This window comes from Columba livia, chromosome 3 (genome assembly GCF_036013475.1).
Source record: "Columba livia isolate bColLiv1 breed racing homer chromosome 3, bColLiv1.pat.W.v2, whole genome shotgun sequence".
NCBI classification, from domain to species: Eukaryota; Metazoa; Chordata; class Aves; order Columbiformes; family Columbidae; genus Columba; species Columba livia.
Window position 1 is genome coordinate 97,892,318 of NC_088604.1, and position 22,959 is coordinate 97,915,276.

The 22,959-nt window shown below is 43.5% G+C and overlaps 1 protein-coding gene across 4 annotated transcripts in view; it reads left to right on the top strand.

Annotated features, from left to right (window-relative positions):
- The first annotated feature begins 1,868 nt into the window (after positions 1-1,868).
- SMYD2 (SET and MYND domain containing 2) overlaps positions 1,869-22,959 on the top strand; it is a 31,692-nt gene continuing 10,601 nt past the window's right edge. For 2 of the 4 annotated variants that reach the window (XR_010471615.1, XM_065058439.1), the window contains exons 1-6: positions 2,154-2,472; positions 5,562-5,625; positions 14,075-14,185; positions 15,828-15,888; positions 18,451-18,575; positions 22,320-22,387. Coding sequence is in view for 3 of the 4 variants with exons in the window: in XM_065058439.1 (XP_064914511.1) it covers positions 2,291-2,472; positions 5,562-5,625; positions 14,075-14,185; positions 15,828-15,888; positions 18,451-18,575; positions 22,320-22,387 (611 nt within the window). In the remaining variant the exon portion in view is untranslated. Of the gene's footprint in view, positions 1,898-2,142; positions 2,473-5,561; positions 5,626-14,074; positions 14,186-15,827; positions 15,889-18,450; positions 18,576-22,319; positions 22,388-22,959 lie in introns of those variants that run through there. The other 2 variants (XM_013367076.3, XM_065058440.1) reach the window with 2 other exon arrangements.

Sequence of the window (22,959 nt, forward strand, 5' to 3'; positions counted from 1 at the left end):
TTGTGAACTACAAGTGGCATCAAAAATACTTTAATTCGCTTCAATCCTTTCCTTGTATTTCTGAAAGGAATATTCTCTTAGTGCTGTATCAGGATGTTGTACAACTGATAATTATATGCAAAATACTTGGGCAAAAAGCTGTACCACTTTTCTTAATACAGCCAGCTTTACTGGTTTCTCTTAGGTTGCATTTGGATTTCAGTAATAGACTTTTTCTTAATAATTCTAAGATAGGAATTTGTACTTTGCATAAATTCAGTGTTTTCTTGCTGTTGAAGGTTTTGTTGTGTTTACAACATGGCTGTCACTGTCAACGAAGATGATGAAGGGAGTGGAGCATCTCCCTTATGAAGAAAGGCTGAGGGAGCTGGGTCTCTTTAGTTTGGAGAAGAGGAGACTGAGGGGTGACCTCATTAATGTTTATAAATATATAAAGGGTGAGTGCCATGAGGATGGAGCCAGGCTCTTCTCGGTGGCAAAAAATGATAGGACAAGGGGTAATGGGATCAAGCTGGAACACAAGAGGTTCCGCTTAAATTTGAGAAAAAAATTCTCCTCAGTAAGGGTGCCAGAGCACTGGAACAGGCTGCCCAGGGAGGTTGTGGAATCTCCTTCTCTGGAGACATTCAAAACCCGCCTGGACATGTTCCTGTGCGACCTCACCTAGGCGTTCCTGCTCCAGCAGGGGGATTGGACTAGATGATCTTTTGAGGTCCCTTCCAATCCCAAACATACTGTGATACTGTGATATTCAGACTTCTTGTTCTTTGTTCTTTGCTGATTGACTTTTTTTACAAAGAGAAGCCCATCCCTTATGACATTTTTTCATTAATTCCACAGGATTTTTTTGCCTCAAACTACAGGATATTGTCCTGAAATACTGGGAGAGGGTACTCAGCTTTCCATCCTCTGAGGCATAACCCAAATCTGGCACCCACAAGCCAGGCAGACAGCGCTGGGCTGGCCAAGGCCCTGGCCTGGCTCTCCAGCTGGCCCAGGCGCAGCAGGGTGGGCTGGCCACCTCCAGAGGCCCCTTCTCCTCGTGTTTGGTGATCTCCTGCCCACCCCACCATCTTCAGCGGCCTTGCTTTCTCATACCACTAGAGAAATGGCTCACGCAAGGGTCCCTCTGCCACCACAGCCCTATGGTGGGTGGTAGAAGCCAGGATGGGCAATGGGACAACCCAAACAGAACTGGACTCACATAGAATAATTTTGGTTGGAAAGGCCCTTAAGATCACCGAGTCCAACCATATCTATCACTAAACCATGTCCCTATGAGCCTCACCTCTATGCCTTTTAAACACCTCCAGGGATGGCGACTCCACCACTTCCCCGGGCAGCCTGTTCCAGCCCTTTACAACCCTTTCCACAAATAAATTTTTCCTCATATCCAATCTGAATTTTCCCTGGTGCAATTTGAGGCCACTTCCTCTTGTCCTATCACTTGCTACTGAGAAGAAGTGACCAACACCCACCATGCTACAACCTCTTTTCAGGTAGTTGTAGACAGTGATAAGGTCTCCCCTCAGCCTCCTTTTCTCCAGGCTGAACAGCCCCAGCTCCCTCAGCCGCTCCTCATCAGACTTGTGCTCCAGGCCCCTCACCAGCCCCATTGCTCTTATCTGAACACTCTCCACCTCACCTGTAGTGAAGAGCCCAAAATTGAACACAACATTTGAGGTGGGGCCTCACCACGCTGAATACAACAGGACAACAACTTGCCTCAGTGCTGCTGGCCGCTTTTCTCGCATGAGCTGAGCCGTGCCCCAGTCACCAAGCAGCCCATGACACCTGGAGCCCCAGTGACCTGAGGAGCAACACTGTGCATGAATGAAGTGCCCTTCCACGGGAGGCCTCGCTGCCACTCCAGACATGGTGCTGTCAGCTGAGTGTGGTGAGTCCCTTTCCCTCTATGCTCGAGGCCGAGTCTCGGGGGGGCTCTCCCTGTGTCTGCGAGCGGAGGTACGCGTGGGCAGCCCCCTCCCCTATGCCAGCCCACGGCGGGTGGGCTGACAGGGCCGTGGGCCGGGCGGCTCTCCGAGCACACCTGCCGAGCGCGGCTCCGGGGCCCAGCGGGCTGAATGCGCCTTCCCGGGTGCGCAGCCGCCGGCCAATCCGCCGCCGCCCGCAGGAGGCGCTCCCCGAGGCGCTGGGCGGGCAGGGGCAGGCGGCAGCGGCTCTTCAGCGCCCCGCAGCGCGCTGGGACTCGGCCGCCCGCTGCCGGTGTGCGGGGAGCGGGAGGGGACCCCGGCAGAGGTCTGTTCCGGTGCCCCTGCCCCGCGGCGGGATGCGCTCGGACGCGGCGCCGCAGCCGAGCGGCCTGGAGAGGTTCGACAGCCCCGGCAAGGGCCGGGGGCTGCGGGCGCGGCGGCGCTACGCCGTGGGGGAGCTGCTCTTCAGCTGCCCGGCCTACACCGCCGTGCTGACCGTCAGCGAGCGCGGCAGCCACTGCGACGGCTGCTTCGCCAGGTAGGGCCGGGGAGGCCCGGGGCGGGCCCGGGGGAGGCGGCGGCTCGGCGGGCGGCGGCGGGGCCGGCCTCGGGGCGGCTTCTGGCGGCTCTGCCGGCGGCGGCTCGGCCCACCCGCGTCCGCAGCGTGGCCGTGTCAGTGGGCGGCCTGCCGGGGCTCGTCATGGCCGCCGTGCCTGCTGAGAGGAGGCCGGGCCGGCTCCGGGGGCCTTTCTCTGCGAAGCTTTCCCCGTGGTTTGTGGTTCTCTGACGGTAGCACCGTGGTGAAACTTTTTGCTCAAAACTGGTTTTTCCTTGCTTAACAGTTCAGGAAAAATAAAGGAAGATAAGAAGTTTTGTTCTTCACGTGCTCTTACAGTTACATAGGCAAGTGTGTAACCATGGCAAGTTTCATGGAATCCATCTAGTTTTGTAGTAGTGTAATATACACTGATTTTAGTTAAATTTTGACGGAAGAGAAAGGGACTGCAATTGCCAAAATTCACATTTTGCCTTTCTGCGGTGCAGATGGAATGGAATACATGTATATACACACACCTTTAATTGAATAGCTGTATGTTTCTGCATCTCTGCCCAAACCCTGGAGTCCTCTGGCAAGTTACTTTTACTAAGGCAAAGCACAGGCCGTATGAGAGGTTTGTTCTCATGGGTTGTGAGCGTTTAAACCAGAGCACCATGTGCTGGCGGCACATTTGCTGCTGCTGCCCCTTCCCTGGCTCTCAGAGGATGCTGTGGGCTCAGGTTTATGCTTATTTAGGTGGTTTGAACCTGCTCTGGTTATTCCAACGGTTGCTGTAAACCTCCTGCTGTCAGCTGCTGAAGCAAAAAAAACCCAACAAAGTGATTTAGGGTTATTGACAGAAAATGAGCTGTGGACATGTCACACATTTTTGGAAGGTATAGTACTTTTCTGGCTTCTGGCAGCTTATTGAAGAATCACAGTACTTACCTGGTTATAATTCAGTGCAAATGTTAAATGAAAACAACTGCTGTACTTTTGCTCTTTTTATCAATAAGTATTGCCTGCATATGTAGACTGAGAGGCAGACTGAAGAGTATAATTATTGCACTCTAGATGGTCTTTTCATCTCTTACCCTGTCATCTTAGCTCACTTCTGCTTTTCATTTTCTTCTCTTTTGTCTTGACCTTGTCCTTTTCTGTCCTCATAACATTATCTACTTATTCTCTTTATTCACCTTCTCTCTTTGCTTCTGAGTACCTAGTATAGTTCCTAGTAAAGTTAGTGAAGCAAGTCCCATTAATTTGAAGAATAATTATAGAACAGAGGTGATTTTCCTCTCCTTCACATATGTGGCTTTTCCTAGGCCCTAGGTTTGGTGGGTTTTTTTATTTATTTAGTTAGTTTGGGATTTATTTTTTTTTCTTTTTTCTCCAGTAACTAACCACAGATTCCCTTGTGTCAGAGAAAATGCCTAGGATTTTTTATCACAGCCAGGAGATTTCCTGCTGTAAAAGAACCAAGGAATACTTTCCATGCTCCAATGATATGAAGTGATATTATAGTGATAATAGTTATCTAAGATTGCTTAGGTCTCATGGGGTAACTTTTAAAGATCAGCTCCAAGACCAGCATGTTTAAATGCTGTTTGTTTTCTGTGCCAGCTTCTCCCACGGAGCTCTGGAGGAGCACAGTGATCAAGAAATACACTGAATGCAGTACCATAGCAGTTACAGTGGAGTAGTCTGGAACCTATTTCATACTGGAATCATGAGGTTCCACCAAGAGGAAAGCTGTCTCGGTGATGTAACTTCATATGCCGGTGCTCAGAAATGGGTTTCGTGTCTGGGTCCCGTTGCGTTAGCACTGGACTAGCACACACGAGATTCTGAACTGTGCTTGTTGAACTTGCAAAGAGCATTAGGAGGATGATTGTGGGCTCAGCACAGGTCTTGGGAAGAGGAGCTCTGCTAAGTGATCGTAAAGCTGTTGTCGTAAAATGGGCAGAATAAGACTAGAATGTTGTATTTGCATACTTTAAATACACAGCTGTGCTTAAGGTGAGTACTGTCAGCAAGCAGAGTCATGATGCTAGCCTGACTCACCCACATTGCACCTTCTGCTTTGCAAGAACAGTCAGAGGACATCAAGATTTGCTACGTTTTATGGACTCCAAATACCAGTGACCTCTGAAATGTTGTATACTACCATATTGTACGAGGACACTCACCCTTGTTTTACTCCAGTGAACTTAACTCAGTTTAAGACAATTTTTCTTTTGCTACTTGTACTGGTGAGGATGGGTAGATTTTTTAAAGTATTCAGTTCTGCTGAGAGATGCTTGTTGCTGTCACACCAAAATGTTGTGTGTTGGGTAACACATGCTCTATTTTTGTTGGAATCTGCTACAACACATGCACCTTGAAGCAGAAAAGGACCTTCCTTTTGGCAGTTCGCTGCGTTGGGATATATAAAAATATATATACAAATATAAACAAAGGAGGGTGCAAGCCTTAGCTGACCTTAGAATACACAGATATATGAGTAGATGTTAGACAGCAGGACAGTAAGAGGCTGTGTGGTGACAGGAGATCAAATAGTGTGTTTAATAATGCAACATTTTTCTTAATGTTGGAAGGTCATTACTTACAAAACAGTGGTCATTTTTCTTGTGACCAGAGAAGGAATGGAACTGGCAGAGCAGAAGCAAAGGGTTGATATTTGTGAGCAATACAGAGCAGTTGGGAAGTTTGGAGAACAAGGAGTAGTTAAAAAATCACGCTGTCTGTCAAACAGCATAGAATAACACGTTTCCAAACCCAGCAATTTGTCAGGACAGCAGAGTGCTTTTGCATAATATAACAGTTGTTAGGGAAAACTTGCTCTTGAAACTCCAAACAAATAAAAATAGTGTATGCTGTCAGAAGGTGGAGTTCAGCTGTAGTTGCAGTGTTCTGAAGAAAACCAGTTTTCATTGTGAAATGCAAAATATTGTGCAAAATTCCTCTCAGATGACCGTGGTGTTATTAGATTAGCTTCTAGTAGGAGATGCATCTCTCTTAGTGATACAGGGTACATTCATATTTCATTCAGCTTTGTAGAATATAATAACTTCTGTTTTCTTTTTAAGGAAAGAAGGATTGTCCAAGTGTGGAAGATGTAAACAGGCCTTTTACTGCAATGTGGAATGTCAGGTATGGTAATGCAATTTGGGAGGATGCAGGGGGAAAAAAGGAGTGGGGGTTGCTGAACTCTGGTTTTTGTTTGTGTGGCATTTATAGTCTCTAATTGTAGCTATGGTTAATAGTAAACCACTCAGTTTCAGCATCCCACAGATGCTGACCATGGAGTTGTGCATTGGACAATTACAGGATTTGGACATGGTCTGTGTGAGTCTTTCAAGACCAGTAGCTCCAGGGCTTGGTACCACTGAGACTTTGATTAGAGCCGCCTGTCAGCCCACTAATTATGTCTATATTATTTCTTTCTTTAAGCACAAGCCAGATAATTCAACATTAGCTCACCAAACTGGTAAGAGAGTGTGTCTAATGGAAAAATCAGATCACTGAATAGCTGTCTTAAGGGGATTTTGTTGGGTTTTTTCAAATATTTGCAAATATGTTGAGTGGCCACAGCTGACTGCAGTTGTAACCATTTGAAACCTACCATTCTTTCTCACTAACTCACTCCTTTTGGAAACTTCTATTCTTTTGTATATTTTTAGAAGCACCTGAAAAGAGAATGTAAGCATGCACTGAAGTAGAGCAATATCAAGACATCCAAAACACTTACATGCAGTTTTAATTTCATTTTTACTTCAAACAAGAATAAGCATCTTTCAATCTTTTATTTTTTTGCCAGATCTATTATCTATCATTTGTGGGCTGTCAACTTGATGCAGAAGAATTATCCAGTTTGCATGTGAAAAACTCAGTTGGATGGCTAGCTAAATAATGTAAGCTATGTAAGATCTGTAGTGCTGAGCACAGAGTACGGAGCAGTGCTCGTGCAGGATTTGAGTCACCAAAGGTCTGGCATGCAACTATGTGTTAGCTATAAATAATCCAAACCTTCTCATACATGGTAGCACGTTGCTGAGTGCGTGGGTTGCACGCAAAGTATTCTCCAATGTCATTATCTGGACTAGATATTGTGGTTCGTGCTGTTTGGTTCCCGAGCACTTTGGAGATGGCTACTGCTTTTATTTCGGGGATGTATTGTATTCTCCCATTGCGCAAGTTGCAAAACGAGCCTGACCTTCCCTTAGTTTTCCTTCTGTTGCCTCCCCACATTCCTACATTCCCACAGTGTCTTAGTAAATTGTGGGTGAATCAGATGGCCGTTTGTTTTGAAGCACCAGGAGAACTCAAAATGCTTAAAAGAACAAAATTTGTGGTAGTTTACAGGATATTGAAAGACTGAGGCCCATCAGTTGCTGGGAAGAAAGGGAATGCTTACCGTATGAGCATCCCTAAGGCCCTTGAGAGAAATCTGGATGAGTTTTAAAGACAGTGTAGACAAAACCCATGATTCATTAATGAGGAATGCTTACTTGTGAGAAATGCTTCCATCTGACATTTATTTCTTAGGAAGCCCTTAACTGAGGGAAAGAAATACACAGAGTAATTTTTTGGCTATTTTGTGCTCTTTATCTGTGATTGTGAGTTATTTCTCTTACCATATGAAGTTCACAGTGGTTTGTGAAGCAGGTCGCTGGCGCTGCAAGGCACGTGAAAGTAGGAGAGCTCAGTGATTTGTGTCAGGAAAAGTAGCAAGTAGATTTCGTGGTGGAAGTAGTAGAACGTGCTTCTGCTGATCCATGCTCCTTTGGTTTTGCCTCCAAGTCACTTCTTCAGTCCCTGCCTCTGTGTCCTGACTTCCCAGCCTTGATGAATTTTATACTTTTATATGTAAGAACAAGGATTTTTTTCTCTGTTTCCCCTGGATAAAGTCTTGTATATGTATTGCTTGTTTTTTTGTTTTTTTTTTTAAACAGTCAGAATACCCTTCTTTCGAATGGGGCAACTTCCAAGAATTAAAAAAACCTGACCTGTTCAAACTGAGTATCCTTAAAACTGCAGGAGATAATACTCAGCAAAAGCCTGTCTGATTAATTAATTAAAATATTTTCTACCTGTTGGTGTATAGTTTGATGCTTTAGATGTAAAGGCATATGAAGATGTTACAATGTCTAGACAATAGTGTGACAAGCACAGGTACTAGCACTTCACTCTTACTGGTGATATGTGTATGGCTTTTGACTTCCTAGTTGATATAACATTATCTTCCATGTTTTGGGCCCTTCTGAGTCGGTCTGATGAAATTTATGAATGTTGCTGAGATTGAATTCTTTGACATTCTTTCAAAGTTACCTTCAAGCATAATATTCTCTAGAAACCAGTCTCCACTGACTGTATGTGCTGCACAGACAATCCGCACTGCATCTTCATCCCTCTCTTGTTCAAAGACACTTTTCAGCAGTTCAGCAATTCGTTGTCAAAGCCAAAAAGGACATCTCTGCCTTGATACTGAACTTGTAACACTGGGATGTACAGTAAATGTGCTCCTCTTGCCTCCATAGCTGTGACACTTCTTCATGCAATGCTGATAAGAGGGCAGGGCTGTACTTGAGAATTATTATGGCATTGTCCATTTGATTTTTATGTTTTTAAGTTAATTTTCTCTGTAAATCCACGTTTTCTTTGCTCAGTTCAGCTAAAAGTTGTGTGTACGCAACAAGGACACAGTATGATTTTTTTATGTTGGTTAGTACCTTGCTACTGTAATAAAACTCAATATAATTCAGTCTAACAACTGTCTATCACATGGACTATACTTTATGGGATAGAAAACCTTTTTTTTGAGCTTACTCTTAAAGACCTGCTATACCACAGTTCATAGGAATTCTTTCTAGTGGTGGGGGGAGATTAATCAGAAAGAGACAAGAGAAAGGTGTAAAAGTGTGCAGCAGGAAAAAAAATTATCTTTTTCAGAATTGCAGATTCTATAACTGCAGACATCTTGTTCTCTTTAGTACATTTCTGGTGAATGAGATTTTTTTCTCTTTCATAATAACATGATTATTGAAAGTGAAGTTAGTGACACTGTATGTATTTCTTGCTCTGCTGAGCCATATAGTATCCTTGTTTTGAAGTTCTACTTTCCGAACATTTAATGAATGAAGCCTCAGAGCAACCTTTGTAGGGTTTTGGGGTTTGTAAATGGGGTGTAGATACACAGAATCACAGAATGTTTGGAATTGGAAGGGACTTAGAAAGATCATCTAGTCCAATCCCCCTGCTGGAGCAGGAACACCCAGATGAGGCTACACAGGAATGTGTCCAGGCAGTTTTTGAATGTCTCCAGAGTAGGAGACTCCACAACCCCACTGAGCAGCCTGTTCCAGTGCTCTGGCACCCTCAAAGTAAAGAAGTTTCTTCTCATATTTAAGTGGAACCTCCTGTGTTCCTGTTTGTACCCACTGCCCCTTGTCCTGTTATTGGTTGTCACTGAGAAGAGCCTGGCTCCATCCTTGTGACACTCATCCTTTATATATTCAGAAACATTAATGTGGTCACCCCTCAGTCTCCTCTTCTCCAAGCTAAAGAGCCCCAGCTCCCTCAGCCTTTTGTCATCAGGGAGATGCCCCACTCCCTTAATCACCTTTGTTGCCCTGCGCTGGACTCTCTCCAGCAGTTCCCTGTCCTTCTGGAACTGAGGGGCCCAGAACTGGACACAATATTCCAGATGTGGTCTTACCAGGGCAGAGTAGAGTGGAAGGAGAACTTTTTGTACCTACTAACCACCCCCTTTCTAATACACCCCAGGATGCCATTGGCCTTCCTGGCCACAAGGGCGCAGTGCTGGCTCATGGCCATCCTGCTGGCCACCAGGACCCCCAGGTCTCTTTACCCTACGCTGCTCTCTAACAGGTCATTCCCCAACTTATACTGGAGCCTGGGGTTGTTCTTGCCCGTATTCAAGACTCTACACTTGGCCTTTTTATATTTCATTAAATTTTTCCCTGCCCAACTCTCCAGCCTGTCCATGCCTCTGGATGGCAGCACAGCCTTCTGGCGTGTCAGCCATTCCTCCCAGCTTGGTGTCATCAGCAAACTTGCTGACAGTGCACTCTGTTCCCTCACCCAAGTCGCTGATGAACACATTGAATAGTACTGGTCCCAGTACTGACCCTTGAGGCACTCCACTAGATACAGGCCTCCAACTAGACTCTGCCCCATTGACCACGACTCTCTGACTTCTTTCCTTCAGCCAGTTTGCAACCCACCTCACTACCTGATCATCCAGACCACACTGCCTCAGTTTAGCAGCAAGGATGCTGTGGGAGACTGTGTCAAATGCTTTATGGAAATCAAGATAGACCACATCCACTGCTTTGCCATCATCTATCCACACAAAGACACTTTGACTTACTGCAGATCATATAAGTGGTGAAAGAGTGCATCTCTTGCCGTATGCCCGAGTGTTTGAGGCATTGGCTGAGTCCTGTGGTGCAGTATAATTCCTTTTCCTTGGTTGTCAGGAAAGGTGGTGTCACACAGAAGTCTTGCAGTGGTATAGTGGCCGTTTGCTTAGACCTCTCTGTATGCACACACACTCTGTCCATGGCACAGTTTCCTTAGTGCTAATTTGTCCTTTTGGTTTGTTATTTTGCTTTTAAGATAGATAACCTGAAGTTTGACCTGTATTAAGCTGGATGTTCAGTCTTGGATGTGGGGTGTGTGAGAGTGGAAGCTCTCTTCACTGCCAGTCCTCACTGCCTGAAATGTTTTACGGGTTGGTTGGATGCAGCTGAGGATGTCGCCTGGGTTTGCTGCATCTTGCCTTTCCTAGCCCCTAATCCAGTTCTTTTTTTAAAAGGGTTTGTGATTTCCAGCTGATTCGTGCCGTTCTGCTCTCCACTATTGCCTCCTCGAAGCACAGGCCTGTTATTATTGTAGTGGCTTTCAGACCCCATCTGCAGCTGTTCGGGTCTTGACTTCTTAAATTATAATAATTCTAGTCAAACAGCAGGAGACCTGTGTTCATTTTTTCTCCTCAGAAATTAGCTGCTGAAACACTCTGAAGAGAAATGTTTTAAGAGGGTTATGTGGTTGCAATTGTGGAACTGGTGAACTTGAACCAGCTACTGGAGCTCCTCTTTCTGTTACTACACATAGCTATTATTTATCTCAGCGTAGAGATCAGCTAGCCAAAATGCAGAAAGAGATGTTTTTGTCATGACTTTCCATATTTGAAATATATTTCAAACAAAACATTTATGGGTTTTTATTAACATGTCATGGTAAAGAGTGCTGTAGTTGGTATTTGTGGAGTTAAGGGAAACATGTATTTTTAACCAGCAAGTGAGCCTCAAAAGTAGTTGTAGACCTCGAGTTAGCATCAAGGAGATGTGTTTTAAACAGGACCTTGTAGAAATTTCTCCTCTTTGATGAGCTGTAGAAAAAAACATGAAATTCTTTCTGTAAGGAGTCTGTACAAGAGGAATCTTGACACTGCAAGATCCTGCTTAGGCTTGCCTTGGGGAAGGGTCTGTCCGCTTACCCCGAAACTTTCTCCATTTAGTTTTCTTTGATAAGTGTCTCCTGTGAACCTTCAAACATTAGCCCACAGAAGCCAAATACCCTTTATGGCCCAGCACTTGGTAAATGTTGGTAGAGAAGGATGACTGTGAAGATGTGTGAAGCTCTTACCTTCACTGCTTGGTGAAGGACTGTATCTGAGAACTTCACCAGGTAATACCAGACATCAGAAGCTGCCTCACTGAAGTGTGATTAAAGAGTAGGATCCCATTTGCCCATCATTGGGCCTTATGTTTTTGAACAAGTGGACTTAACCCCTGTGCTGGCTTGCCTACCATTTCTGTTTGGTATTTGTGGTTTTATTTCAATCAAGTGAAATACAACAGAAATGTTATATCCTATTGAAAAGTCCATGTGAGGAAGGAGGTGTGAGGACGTTTGTTTGGACTTCAGGCTTATTTCTTTTGAGTGTTAGATTTTGTTGTTTGGAGTTATTTATGCTGAGCTATATGGCATTGTTCTGGGAATTAATCCAGTAGTCCTGGATGGTGGAATCCATTTGAAGAACTTGGTGAAGAAGATTGTTTCCATGCTTTGATGTGAAAAGCATAAGCTTTAAAGAACTTCCCTTCCAAAAATGTTGTCACTCCTAAATGAAGGGAAAAATGCTGCGGATGTAATGAAAATAGGAAGAAAATATCATTAATGTAGCATTAGGGATTCAACTAGAACAATGCTACCTGTTATAATTCTGAGAAGTACGTGGAAAAGAATGCAAAATACAGTCCTGCTGTGATCGCAGGGGAAGCTGCTGTCATGGTGTTTCCATCCCAGGTATTACTCAGGCATCAGTAATCTCTCTTCTTGTGGCGTTTTAGGCTTTTATCTCATTTTGCACAATTCAGCTGCATCTTGTCCCTTGAACCTCCTTACTAGTTCATATAACTCAGTATGATTCTGCCTGGGGAAAGATTTTAATTAACAGTGTGTAAAGAATGAAGGCAACAAACGGACTTTATAAACACTGCTTTGAGACAGGCACGTGATCTTGCATTTTGATTTTTTTGTTTTATTGGGTAGTTTCTCCTGTTTATTTAACTGGCCTGCATGGATGTGGGTCCTACAAAACTACAGGTTCTGCGCCTTCACTTATTGCACACCCAGCAATCACGCTGCAGTTGGTGGGTGTGCAAGAAGGGCTGAGAGATGAGGTCTCCTGCTGTCTCTTTTTAATCTTTAGCCCGTGGATTCCCAAGCAAAGGCTATTGGGAGTTTTCCCGAAAAAGGTCTTGGGGCACACAGTAGGAAACAGGCCTCTGGGGGGATGCATTTTGTGGTGTGACAGCTGTAGGAGAGCTGAAAGTGTAATTTCACATGACATGACTACAGTGTAATATACTATTTTGGTTCTCCTGGTCTGTATTGCTGCATCCTCTTAGTACGTTTACACTGGAGCTTATTTCAAGCAGCCTGTACGTAGGTTTTTTTGGAAGTACCGTGCTGAGATGCCAAGGACAATGAAGCTGACATTGTGAGGGGTTGAATACCCTTGCAGTGTTGCACTGCTTCAAATCCTACAGGAGGCTGGGGTGGGTGTTCACCTTTCTTTTCCTAATAAAATGAACCCTAAAACTGTCCATGCCCAGGGCAATTAAAATGGCCACTTTCAATGGAAGAATTTTTGCTGTACTAACTCTGAAATCAGTGATCCCAGCTTTTGTTTTGTTCTGCAAAACCAGTAAATAACTGGATCGGCCAAGGCAGGAGACACTGGGGTCCTGTATTCAGCTGTTTCAGATGCCTTGGGTTGTCCTCTGGGGCCTCCAGCTATAGCTCACACAAGGGATGTAGACCTGTAGGATATCTACTGGTCCTGTGTAGGTGTTTTAGGTACCTATGGCGTCTCAAATGGCTGAAAATCATTAGATTATAAAATTATTTTTAAAATTATAAAATTTTTTAAATTATTTCTAAATTTTTGTTTGAGTGGGCTAACACAGGATCTGTGTTACTGGATGAATCACAGTAAGGGGCATTAAGAACTTTCTGGAGGCTGCAAAAAGTTTTTCAAGTTTTCACTTACAGTCAATTTTAAATTTGTGGGATTTGTCATGGTTTCTTACCTCCACTGCTGTTTTCCACCACTTTAAATCTGCTCTGAAAACAAAACTTGATATTCCCCATACAGGCAGAACACTATAGGTCTGTTCTAACACAGGGCTAGAAATGTGTGTCTGCGACGAGATATAGAAATAAATAACTGTGCACTGCTTGAATATAGAAATATTTCCATGTTTGGGCAAATAAATAAAATGAAATTTGATGCAGTCTGAGGACAGTCCATGTGAGGCTCTGTGTGCCAGTGCAGATTGTTAATCTGTGATTTTGTGCTCATCTTTGAAAGATTCTGTTGCTTTGGAGGGCATCTGTAGAGTGCCAAAAGCCAGTGGCTTGTGCCATCATTCCAATTGTTATTGTATGTTGAGCTAGGAATATGCTATACATTCTTAAATTGTGTTTGTCTTTATTAGTGTGTTTCCATTGCCTAGCTGTACTCTTATTCTACAACCCTGAGGGAAAAAAAACTGATAATTCTATTCAGTAGGTTTGGTTTTGACCTCACATATACTGATTCTTACAAGGATTGTGAATCCATTGGCTTCAGACACATTACTCCTGATTATGCCAGGGTTGTCTCATAATGAGGGGCCAAGGTATTAAATGGAAGTGAACCCAATAAAGCCATCAAGCTCAGACCTACTCTGTCCTCACGTGCTTGATCTGAACAATAAGAACTGGTGATTTATAAATCATATTGTCTGTTTGCTTCTTTGTCATTTGATTATTTTTTCCGTTGAATAAATGAAGATGTTCTGACCTTAACTCATCCCTTGTGAATTTGTTTGAAAAAAGCAGGATAGCTGTACCCCTTAAATGTGACTCAAGCTTTTGTTCAAATTTAGTGAGCGTCATCTTATTTTTTCAAAGGAAACACATTTCACTTGACCTCTAGGATGTGGCAGGACTTGCTGCATCCTCTTTTTCATCACTGTATCTTCATGGCTTATTTTTTTAAAAATATTTTTCTGCATTTCTACAGAAGGAAGACTGGCCAATGCACAAGCTAGAGTGTTCCGCCATGTGCGCTTTTGGGCAGAACTGGAATCCCTCAGAGACCGTGAGGCTAACAGCGAGAATCCTTGCCAAACAGGTGAGCAGGAGGCTGGACCCAGGAGGTGTGTTCCTACTCTGGGTGTCAGGGAAGGCAGGAAGATGAGAATTGACCCACAGTAACTGTCCCTGCAAAGCAGATACGTGCTGGCGTCCTGTGTACAGATGGGTGTAACGCAGAGCTTGAGCAGCTGAACAAACTGACCATCAGGCACTGCAGCTGGGTCAAGGCCACCATAGTCCAGCTGGAGACTGTTGGGGGAAGGTGGTAGAAAGCTAGTGAGGCTTTCAGCTGTGTACCTGTAACTTATGGCCAAGATACTGTTGAACAGAGGCTGGAAAAGTTTACTGATGGTTTCGCAATGTGCGTGGTGGTTCAGCCTCCATTGTGGTAGATTTGAGCTCTTGGTTGCATGTGTAACCCAGTGCCACGCCACGTTGATGAAGAGAAAGAAGAATGATACTTGGTGTGTATGGTTAAATCCTGAGGAATGCTTCTGGTGTTGTCTGTCTGCAAGCACTGACGTCTTTATGAAACAGTTGCCTGTTATACTGTTTTTCAGCTGTATCTGCGTAGTATTGTGTGGTATATAACTTCCAGTACGTTTGGGAGTCAAGAACATCTCTAAGGCATTCAGGTATAAATGTTTACAATTACTGGAGTTAACTGCTGAAAAACAGAGATTGAGGGAGAAATCTCAGGCCCTTAGTCTTTGGAGAAAAATTTTATTATTAGTAAGGAAATAAGATTGCAACATCAGCCTCCATTTTAGTGTTTCCCTAACTATATGGGATACTGAGGATAACACAAGTGCTTGCAGGGAGGGGACGGGATTCATGAGTTGCAAGGTTATTATGCTGTGTATCTTTGTAGAGCTCTAAACTCTCTCTGCAAAAATAAATCCTCTTTGAAGCATATTTGTGTGATTGAGGTCTGCTTATGTGACAAGGGCAACCTGGATATTGTATGTAGTGAGGATTTTGGTGGCCTGCTGGGAAGGTAGCTGCATACTTGCTGTGTGTGTAGATGTGTATGTGTGAATGTATGTGTTTGTGACTTTATTAAAGCGTGATTTAGTGGTGATCCACAAACAAAATCGAATGTTTAATGATAAAAAAGTCATTGGAATAAATTTGTGCTTTTATTGCTTACAGGGGGGAGGGGGAGAACCCTACATGTCATATAAAAGCTAAATATGCAAACCATAGTCCCTGAACCTCAGCTGCTGGGCCACCTGCAAAGCCATATTTAATGGCCAAGATTACAAAGAAGTGGCCTTAGGCCAACAATGGAGCATTGCTTTTGAACTCTGTCAACAGTCAGTTTATTCACTTTCCTCAAAGTGAAGCCTGTCTCCTGCCTGCTTGCTATTGTTAGCAGCTTTCTGGGTGTCTAGAACAAAGCGAATGACATATTTAAAATACTGTTCAGTTTATGTATATAAATTTGATAGGAGTTAATCTTTGGCTGCCTAATTTGGTGCAGAGAGGATATTTCTATGGCTTTACTAAGGGCAGTCAGTTTAACTCATTGATGTTCATCAAGTTCTTTGAATTTCATACAATGCGGGTTTGAGTTGGTTTTACAGGTAGGAGTACCCAGCTTATGAATGAGTAGGCAAAACTGTGAACATAAAACACTAAAATATTTTCTTGTTGTTTTTTTTCCCCCGTATTGCTAGAAAACTCACCCTGAAAGAACACAGTCGGAGAAGCTGCTTGCTGTAAAAGAGTTTGAATCACGTAAGTAGAAAAGACTTGCAGGTAAACAGGCAGATATCTATATTCATGATTTGGTTCTCCCTGGCCCTGCTCCATCAAAACCTTTCAGAGCATCCCACTCCTGTTGGAAGGAGTAAACAATGAGAATTGTGATTCCTCCTTTTTCGAAAGTGCAGTACTCTTATTTCTTTTTTATTTTTATTTTTATTTTTTTTTCTTCTTGGTCGCTTGTCGGGGCCGTGAAACAAGGGTGAAAACCTAGACAGAATTAATTATGTAGCATACATCCGTCTCATGGCTTTTCTGGTAGTCTAGTGTCTTTTGAGAATTGTAATGTTGTAAAATTAAAATAGCTACTATTTGTTACCAGGAGGCATAAAATCAGAGACAGCACAGTTGCTTGATGGTGACAGTGACTAAGGGGCTAATTGCAGAACCCTCTGGACTATGCTTCAGTATCTGTCACTGCCAGTCAAATCTGACATGTTATATATGATTGTGTTGAAATTCCATGTCCTAAATGCTCCAAAATAATCCAAGGAAAGAGATGAAGCAAAGGCTTGCTTTTAACTGGAAGGCTACTGTTTATGTCCAGTGAGGCAAGGATAGAAATTGAGCAACCAGTAACCACAGGGAACTAGTAACCATCCTCACATAGTTTTCACTGGTCTGTTGTTTCTCTTTCTTGGTCCTGGGGGTAATGTACAAGGAGACAATAGGTTTGTGTATTCACATTTCTCACTCTGATGGCTTCCAAAACCCTTTATAAAATGCTGAATAAATGCTGTCATTGCTAGGACTTGAGGTAGCAGGAGTAACCAAGCGCAGCAAGATTGCAGTCTTGTTTGCTTCCTGAACAAAAGCTCCTGTCACAGCTGTTGGGACAACTGGGGAAGTAAAGGGGAAAAATGCCAAAATTTGACTTTGCCTAAGGCAAGGGTAATTTTTACAGGTAGGTTAGTAGAACTGAGGTTGAAGAGGACGGGTAAGTGCTGTAGTAATTTCTGTATGTTCTGCATTGCAGCTTGTCTTCAGTAATTTATTAATTCGAGAGCTAAAAGGCTGAAATGTTTTTTTCCTGTTGTAGTGTCCCCCCTTGTCCTCTAGGAGCTCTTGTTTTGTTTCTGTTTTTGTTAGTAAGAACCCCTGTTTCTTCTGCCTTGTTTACTACACTCATCTCTGAGCAGACCTTTGCCACGTTCAGCAGTTGCCTTACGCCTTGTAACGCCCTGCACAGGAAAGGAAAAGGCACCTGGCTGTCAGTTGGAAGCTCAACATTTCTTATTTGTGATTTGTCCTAGTTCTCATTGAATTGTGCCATTTCGTGTTCCCCAGTATTTTTTGTGACTCTCCTGCCATTCACATCTGCTCTTACAAATAATTTCCCCTTTCTTTCATCGTTGTGCAGCCTTTTCTCTTCCTGCATGTTTTTCTCTCTGCTATTATTTTGAGTCAGAGAGGCGAAACTGCTGAGTATCTGGCTCTCTTAGAGCAGGAGTGAGCTGGTGGCACTGCCACTGTGAGTGAGGGGATTAGGAAAAAAAATTCCAACACTCTGCTCTTGAGGAGAGAGAAGGAACGGGGAGTATATGGTCGATCATTTATGTTACTCTGCAGGGACCAGGAAGGAAAGGGTTTAGTGGTCACAGCTTTGGTTAGAACGTGTCATGGGCCTGAGGGGTAAGTCTCTGAACAAACTCCTAAGGCAATACATGTAGTAGGTGTGCCAGGATGTTTCAACTGATGTTCCTACTGTCTCGTAGTATCCTCAGATACCTGCAGGTTGAACACACCTCTGATGGTCACCCCCCAGCCCATGGAGGCATTCTCAGGCGTGCTTTGTTTGCTCCTGAAGCAGGTGCGTGCAGTAGTTCAGGTGGATTGTACTCCTGAGCACCCTCATGTTCTCTGCCTCTTGCTGCAAAGGGAGCCCCTGTTGACCAGCGCCAGCCTTGTTGTCAACCTTTGCTAGATCCCTATCACACGTGGCCACAAATAGTGAGGACCTCTGTGCTGGGAAAAATCACGTCTTTTTAAAGCAGGGATAAGCAGCCTTCCTTAGCAGGAATTCTGGGCTGGTTTGTACTGATAAAGACAAGGTCTTTGTGAGGAAGTTTCACTATATAAATCTTCTTTTAAAGTGATGTTGAGTGTGACTTCGTACCACAGTAGATGGGACCACAGGGTTCATACGGTCATGTTAGACAGCTGGGGATAGCTACCCACAGCTGACAGGCTTCTAGAGGACGGAGACGGGGGCTGGCTCCTCTGTTTGCTAGGGTTAACAAAAACGCTTCAAAACACTTTCTTCTCCCAAGAAAGGGAAATTTGTGTCCAGTTACCTGCTCATGTGAAGATGTTGGAAAACGCTTTTTAATCCTGCCATGGTCTTGTAGTACACATGTGGCTTTGGCAGAAGCAGCATTATGTTTATGGAAGAACAGACACTTCTTGCAGTACTTCCAAGGAGCTGTTCCTTGAGGGGTTCCTGTTCAAGTCTGAGCCTGTTCTAACCTAAGTCTAGCTGCAGTTCCCCGGGGGAGTGTTCCTCTTACTGAAATGGCATGTATTCTTTGTCCACAGACCTTGACAAACTAGACAATGAAAAGAGAGAGCTGATTCAGAACGACATTGCTGCTCTTCATCACTTTTACTCAAAGCACTTGGAGTACCCTGACAATGCTGCCCTTGTAGTTCTCTTTGCACAAGTAAGTTGGCTAGAACACAGCCTGCTTAGGTGGAGGGTGCTGTAGGAGTTTAGCCTTTGTGAAAGGGGAAAAATGTTAACAGCAATGGAAATGGTATCTCTGTGCTTATCTTAGGGGAGAGCGGAGTGCGCTTGATGGAGAAGATCCACTTCCTTGAGCAGAAGTGGCTTGGACGTGCCCCATTTCAGTAGCGAGGGCAGAGGCTCTAGCCTGCAGAGTTTCTGTGAGGTGCTACTCAAGCACTGAAGGGGAAAAAGCCTGTATTAGACCCAGTCAAAGTTAGGCTTCTTGGGGCCAAGCCTGGTGCTGCTGCTGTTGGGACTTAAAGGGAAGGCTGCTGGTCTGAGACCCTGTAGAGGCAAAATCCTTCATTCAGGCTTGAAGCTTGTGGAAATCCCTGCTGGTCAGGTCATCGTTGTGTTTGACCTTCCCAGGGAGTAAACTTCAGAGAAGTAAAAAGAGCAGTCTGAAACTTTTATCTGATCTGTGTCTTTTAAATACAGTCAGGTAGTTTGGTCATCTGGAGAGATGAAGGAAAAGCAGGACACCTAGTTAGATAACTTCTGAAATGTGTCACCTCTTTTTTTCTCACCTGCTTTTCATATGCATCTAAATTGAATGTATTGTAGTGGATGGAGTAACACACCAGTGAAATACTGCAGGGTCCATTTTCTTCTTTTTCCTCCTGTGCTTCAAAATAAGCTAGTTTTAAATGTTTGAGTAAAAAGTTTATTTTTTTTGAGATGGGGGCAAATATTGACTGCTATGATGAGAGCTGAGATGGCAATACCCTGGTGGGAAGAGCTGGACATCTATCAACAAGGAGGTGCAGTTACTATTTCCTTAGTAGAGTAGTACTGTTATTCTGTAGGAGAGTTATTCTTTAGCAGGTTTAGCATCTGCTCGTCACGCACCGTGTTGTTTCTAATTGTATATTTCCCTTCAATGAAAATTTTTTTTCTGAAGACTTTACAATTTGTATTTGTCAGAAGGTTACTTTAAAAACATCAGTACATCCAGTTTCTTCTTGTGTTTCTGAATATTTTTGTTGGAATGTGGGCAGAATTCACGAAGCGTACATTGTTTTGGCTATAATGACTTTCGCTTCATGTCCTGTCTTGAACCAGCTCCACCAGATCATGGTACTTCAGCTGACTTCTGTGATCTGCTGACTCCTGGATCTCATATTCCATCCAGTCTTCTCTGTAGATGTCTAAGGTCACCCTTAGGTGTCACCTTAAGCTCATCCTGATCATCAGGCAACTATCTGTCACTGTGGACATTGCAATTTCTTGAACTGAAAATCTCCAAAGGTCATCTGGATGTTCCTCAGAAGTGTTTTACAAGACACAACCTTTTGAGGTTTTAGACCCAGCATTTCTCTTTCTGGAAGAAGCAGGGGCACATCACTACTTGATATGTACAAAAGTGTTTCCTAATAATTAGTTAACTTGACCTAAAACTAATAGTATGGACATGCTGCTGCTCCTTTGTTTTGTTTCAAAACTTTCTCAGGCTTCTTCTTGTCTCCTTTGCTTCTCCATTCTGCATTCTTTCTCGCTGTGACTCAGGGCAGTCGTTCGGGACTTGGATACCTCCGACTCCTTGCTCACTGCTTTTTGTGGCCTTTATCTGGTGTTGGTTGTTACTCAATGCAGTTAAGGTGTAATTGGTCCTTTTGAGTGGAGCAAAGATTGTTGTCCAAACCATCCTTGCCTTTCACCGTTCTCTTCCCTAGCTGTTGGTATCATTCTACTGTCTTTTGCCCCTGTGGAACATAGCTCTGAAGACTGGCGCTCTTCCTCCTCAGTCTCACCTTGTTATACTTTTCAAACAGCTTCTCTCGTGTCTCAGGTTCCAGTGTCTCATCCTTTCCTTGAAGACCTTGCATAATTTTGTGCCTCCCTTTGCACATTCTCTTTTCCACCATTGGGAACAACCTCAAGCTCTAGTTTTTTTACTCATGTCTCTTCACTCCACGTTGCCTTTTTTAGTCATGCATTCACTTGTTGAAACCAGTGGTATCTAATCCCTTCTAATTCTTCTTCTTGTGTCATTTCTGGTATGATAAAATCAAGAAGTGTGTTGTCTCTGGATTAGTGGAGGGGAGTTAATGATAACTCACTACATATTTTGAAATATTTCCCTGTGATTCAGAACCATCAAGCTGTTCTTCCTTTTGGCCTTTGTAGCCTTACGTTCTTACTATCTGTTGATATGATCTTTCCTTTCTGTTGTTTTTGTATTCAGCAATTACATTTTGGGTTTGGTTCAGGTATGTTCATACATTGGCTGGTGCAGCAGCATGTTCATCTTGAGAGACAGGGAGTCTCTGGATGCTACCTTGCTAAAAATAGCATAAAGATCAAGCAAAGATACTGGTGAGTGAATCAGAGAAACAGGACGCTTTCCTTAATCGTGAACTCATCCCAAACAGTTAATGCCTGAGGAGTGGCTTTGGGAAGTATTTGTGCATTTCTAAAATCCAGTCTGAGCTGTGTCCCAGCTTGCGGGCATATCGTTGTTGGTAGCATTTGTCGTCAACTCTTACCCTTCCAGAACAAATACTTACACTGCACTTCACTGATTGTTCCTGTGCCCATTGTAGCTTCAGCTGGACTTGGCCACGTGATAGTAGTTGTTTTAATGCTTTGCTGGCTCTTCTGTGAACTTTTTGATGATTGTAGGGAGATGTTGGTAAATGTGGAGAGTGTTCTCTTCATATTGGCATGTATGTGACTCACAGTGAAATTGGAACAGAGTACTCAATTGAGTTGCATTTTGGTCACCTAAGGTCACAAAATGCACATGAAACAAAGCTGAAACTCCTGTAAGATTCCCTTGAGTTTAGTGAGAGTAAAAGAGGGAGAAGGTTTTAAAACATGCTTCAGTCTATTCCATGAAAAAAATTTGTGAACAAGCTCTTTTGATCCTGTGTAAATTAGGAATATACTTCCTCTCATACTTTGTACTTTTTCTGTCCCCTCCTATTCTATGTCTTTATTAGGTTCAAGTCTTTCTCACTGCCTTTGTTGTTCTTTATGTGTGTTCAGCTGTAGCTGATGTGTGCAGCCCTTGATGACAGACGTCATTGTGGCAGGTCTCTGTAACACAAGCTCCATCAAAGCTCCGTACTGCCTCAGCCCGGCTGAGTTTACTGCTGTTCATCCCCATTTTGCTCTTGGCGTGTGTAGTTCTGCTTCAGCCCTTGACTTGTCATGGCCAAATGGTCAGCGTCAGGCTTCGGTTCATGTTTGCAATGGTCTCGCTTTGGCTCACACTTCCTAGCTCTCTTTTCAAGCCCTATTTCTCTTGGTCGGCCTTGCAAGGAGCAATCCCCTAGATCAGGAGTGTCATACTCATTTTCACTGGGGGCCACATCAGCCTCGCGATTGCCGTCAAAGGGCCGAAATGTAATTTTAGGACTGTATAAGTGTAGGACATTCCTAAAATTACATTTCGGCCCTTTGAAGGCAACCATGAGGCTGATGTGGTCCCCAGTGAAAATGAGTTTGACACCCCGGATCTAGGTTTTGGGCTGTCAGTTCTTTGGTGTCCTGCAGGTTCCTTTGCATGGGGACTTTGTCCACTCTCTCAGATGTCATATAGCTCCCTGGGAGTACTGGTGAGGTGGAAAGAAAATTGTAAGCAAATTACTGCAATTGCATTTGAAGTTTGAGAATGTAATGTATGAGCATGGAGTACTTTGCTGACCAGAAGCTGATCTAGACTCTTTCCCCTTAGGTCAACTGTAATGGCTTCACAATTGAAGATGAAGAACTCTCTCATTTGGGATCAGCCATATTTCCTGAGTAGGTTGATTTTAATATTCTTTTAAAATGAAATTAACTTATTTAAAAACAAACAAAGGTTCTTGCACATGTATGGAAGTAGATCCATACTGAAAGAAATTTAATTAAATACTTGTCTCGTTTAAAATACTTAGCTAATAATATGTGGCTAATGATATGCAGCAGGTTTTCTTAAAAATCTGGTAATTTTGGTAAAATTGCACTTGTCATTTGTTTTGAAGCTTAGATTGTGAACTATATACAGGCTGGTAGGAGACAATTACTTAGGTAGCAGGTTCTGGACAGGGATGTCATGTAATGATCAAAGCGAAATGAAGAAGGTTGCAGGTGACTTGCTCTATTCACAACTTTCTGTTCTGGCTAGGTACAAGCCTTCACCTGGTGTTCTCTGAACAACATCCCTTCCAACTTTGTTCCTTGGCAAACAGCAAATCCTTTTCATAACTTCTTTCAGCCTCCTCAGATGTTTTGAAAACTGCAATGCTTTATGTTGCTATGACAGTGGAAAAAAATATGTACAAGCTTCTTAGCTTGACAAATAAACTGTGGATGTTAAGCGTTAGCTGCAGTTT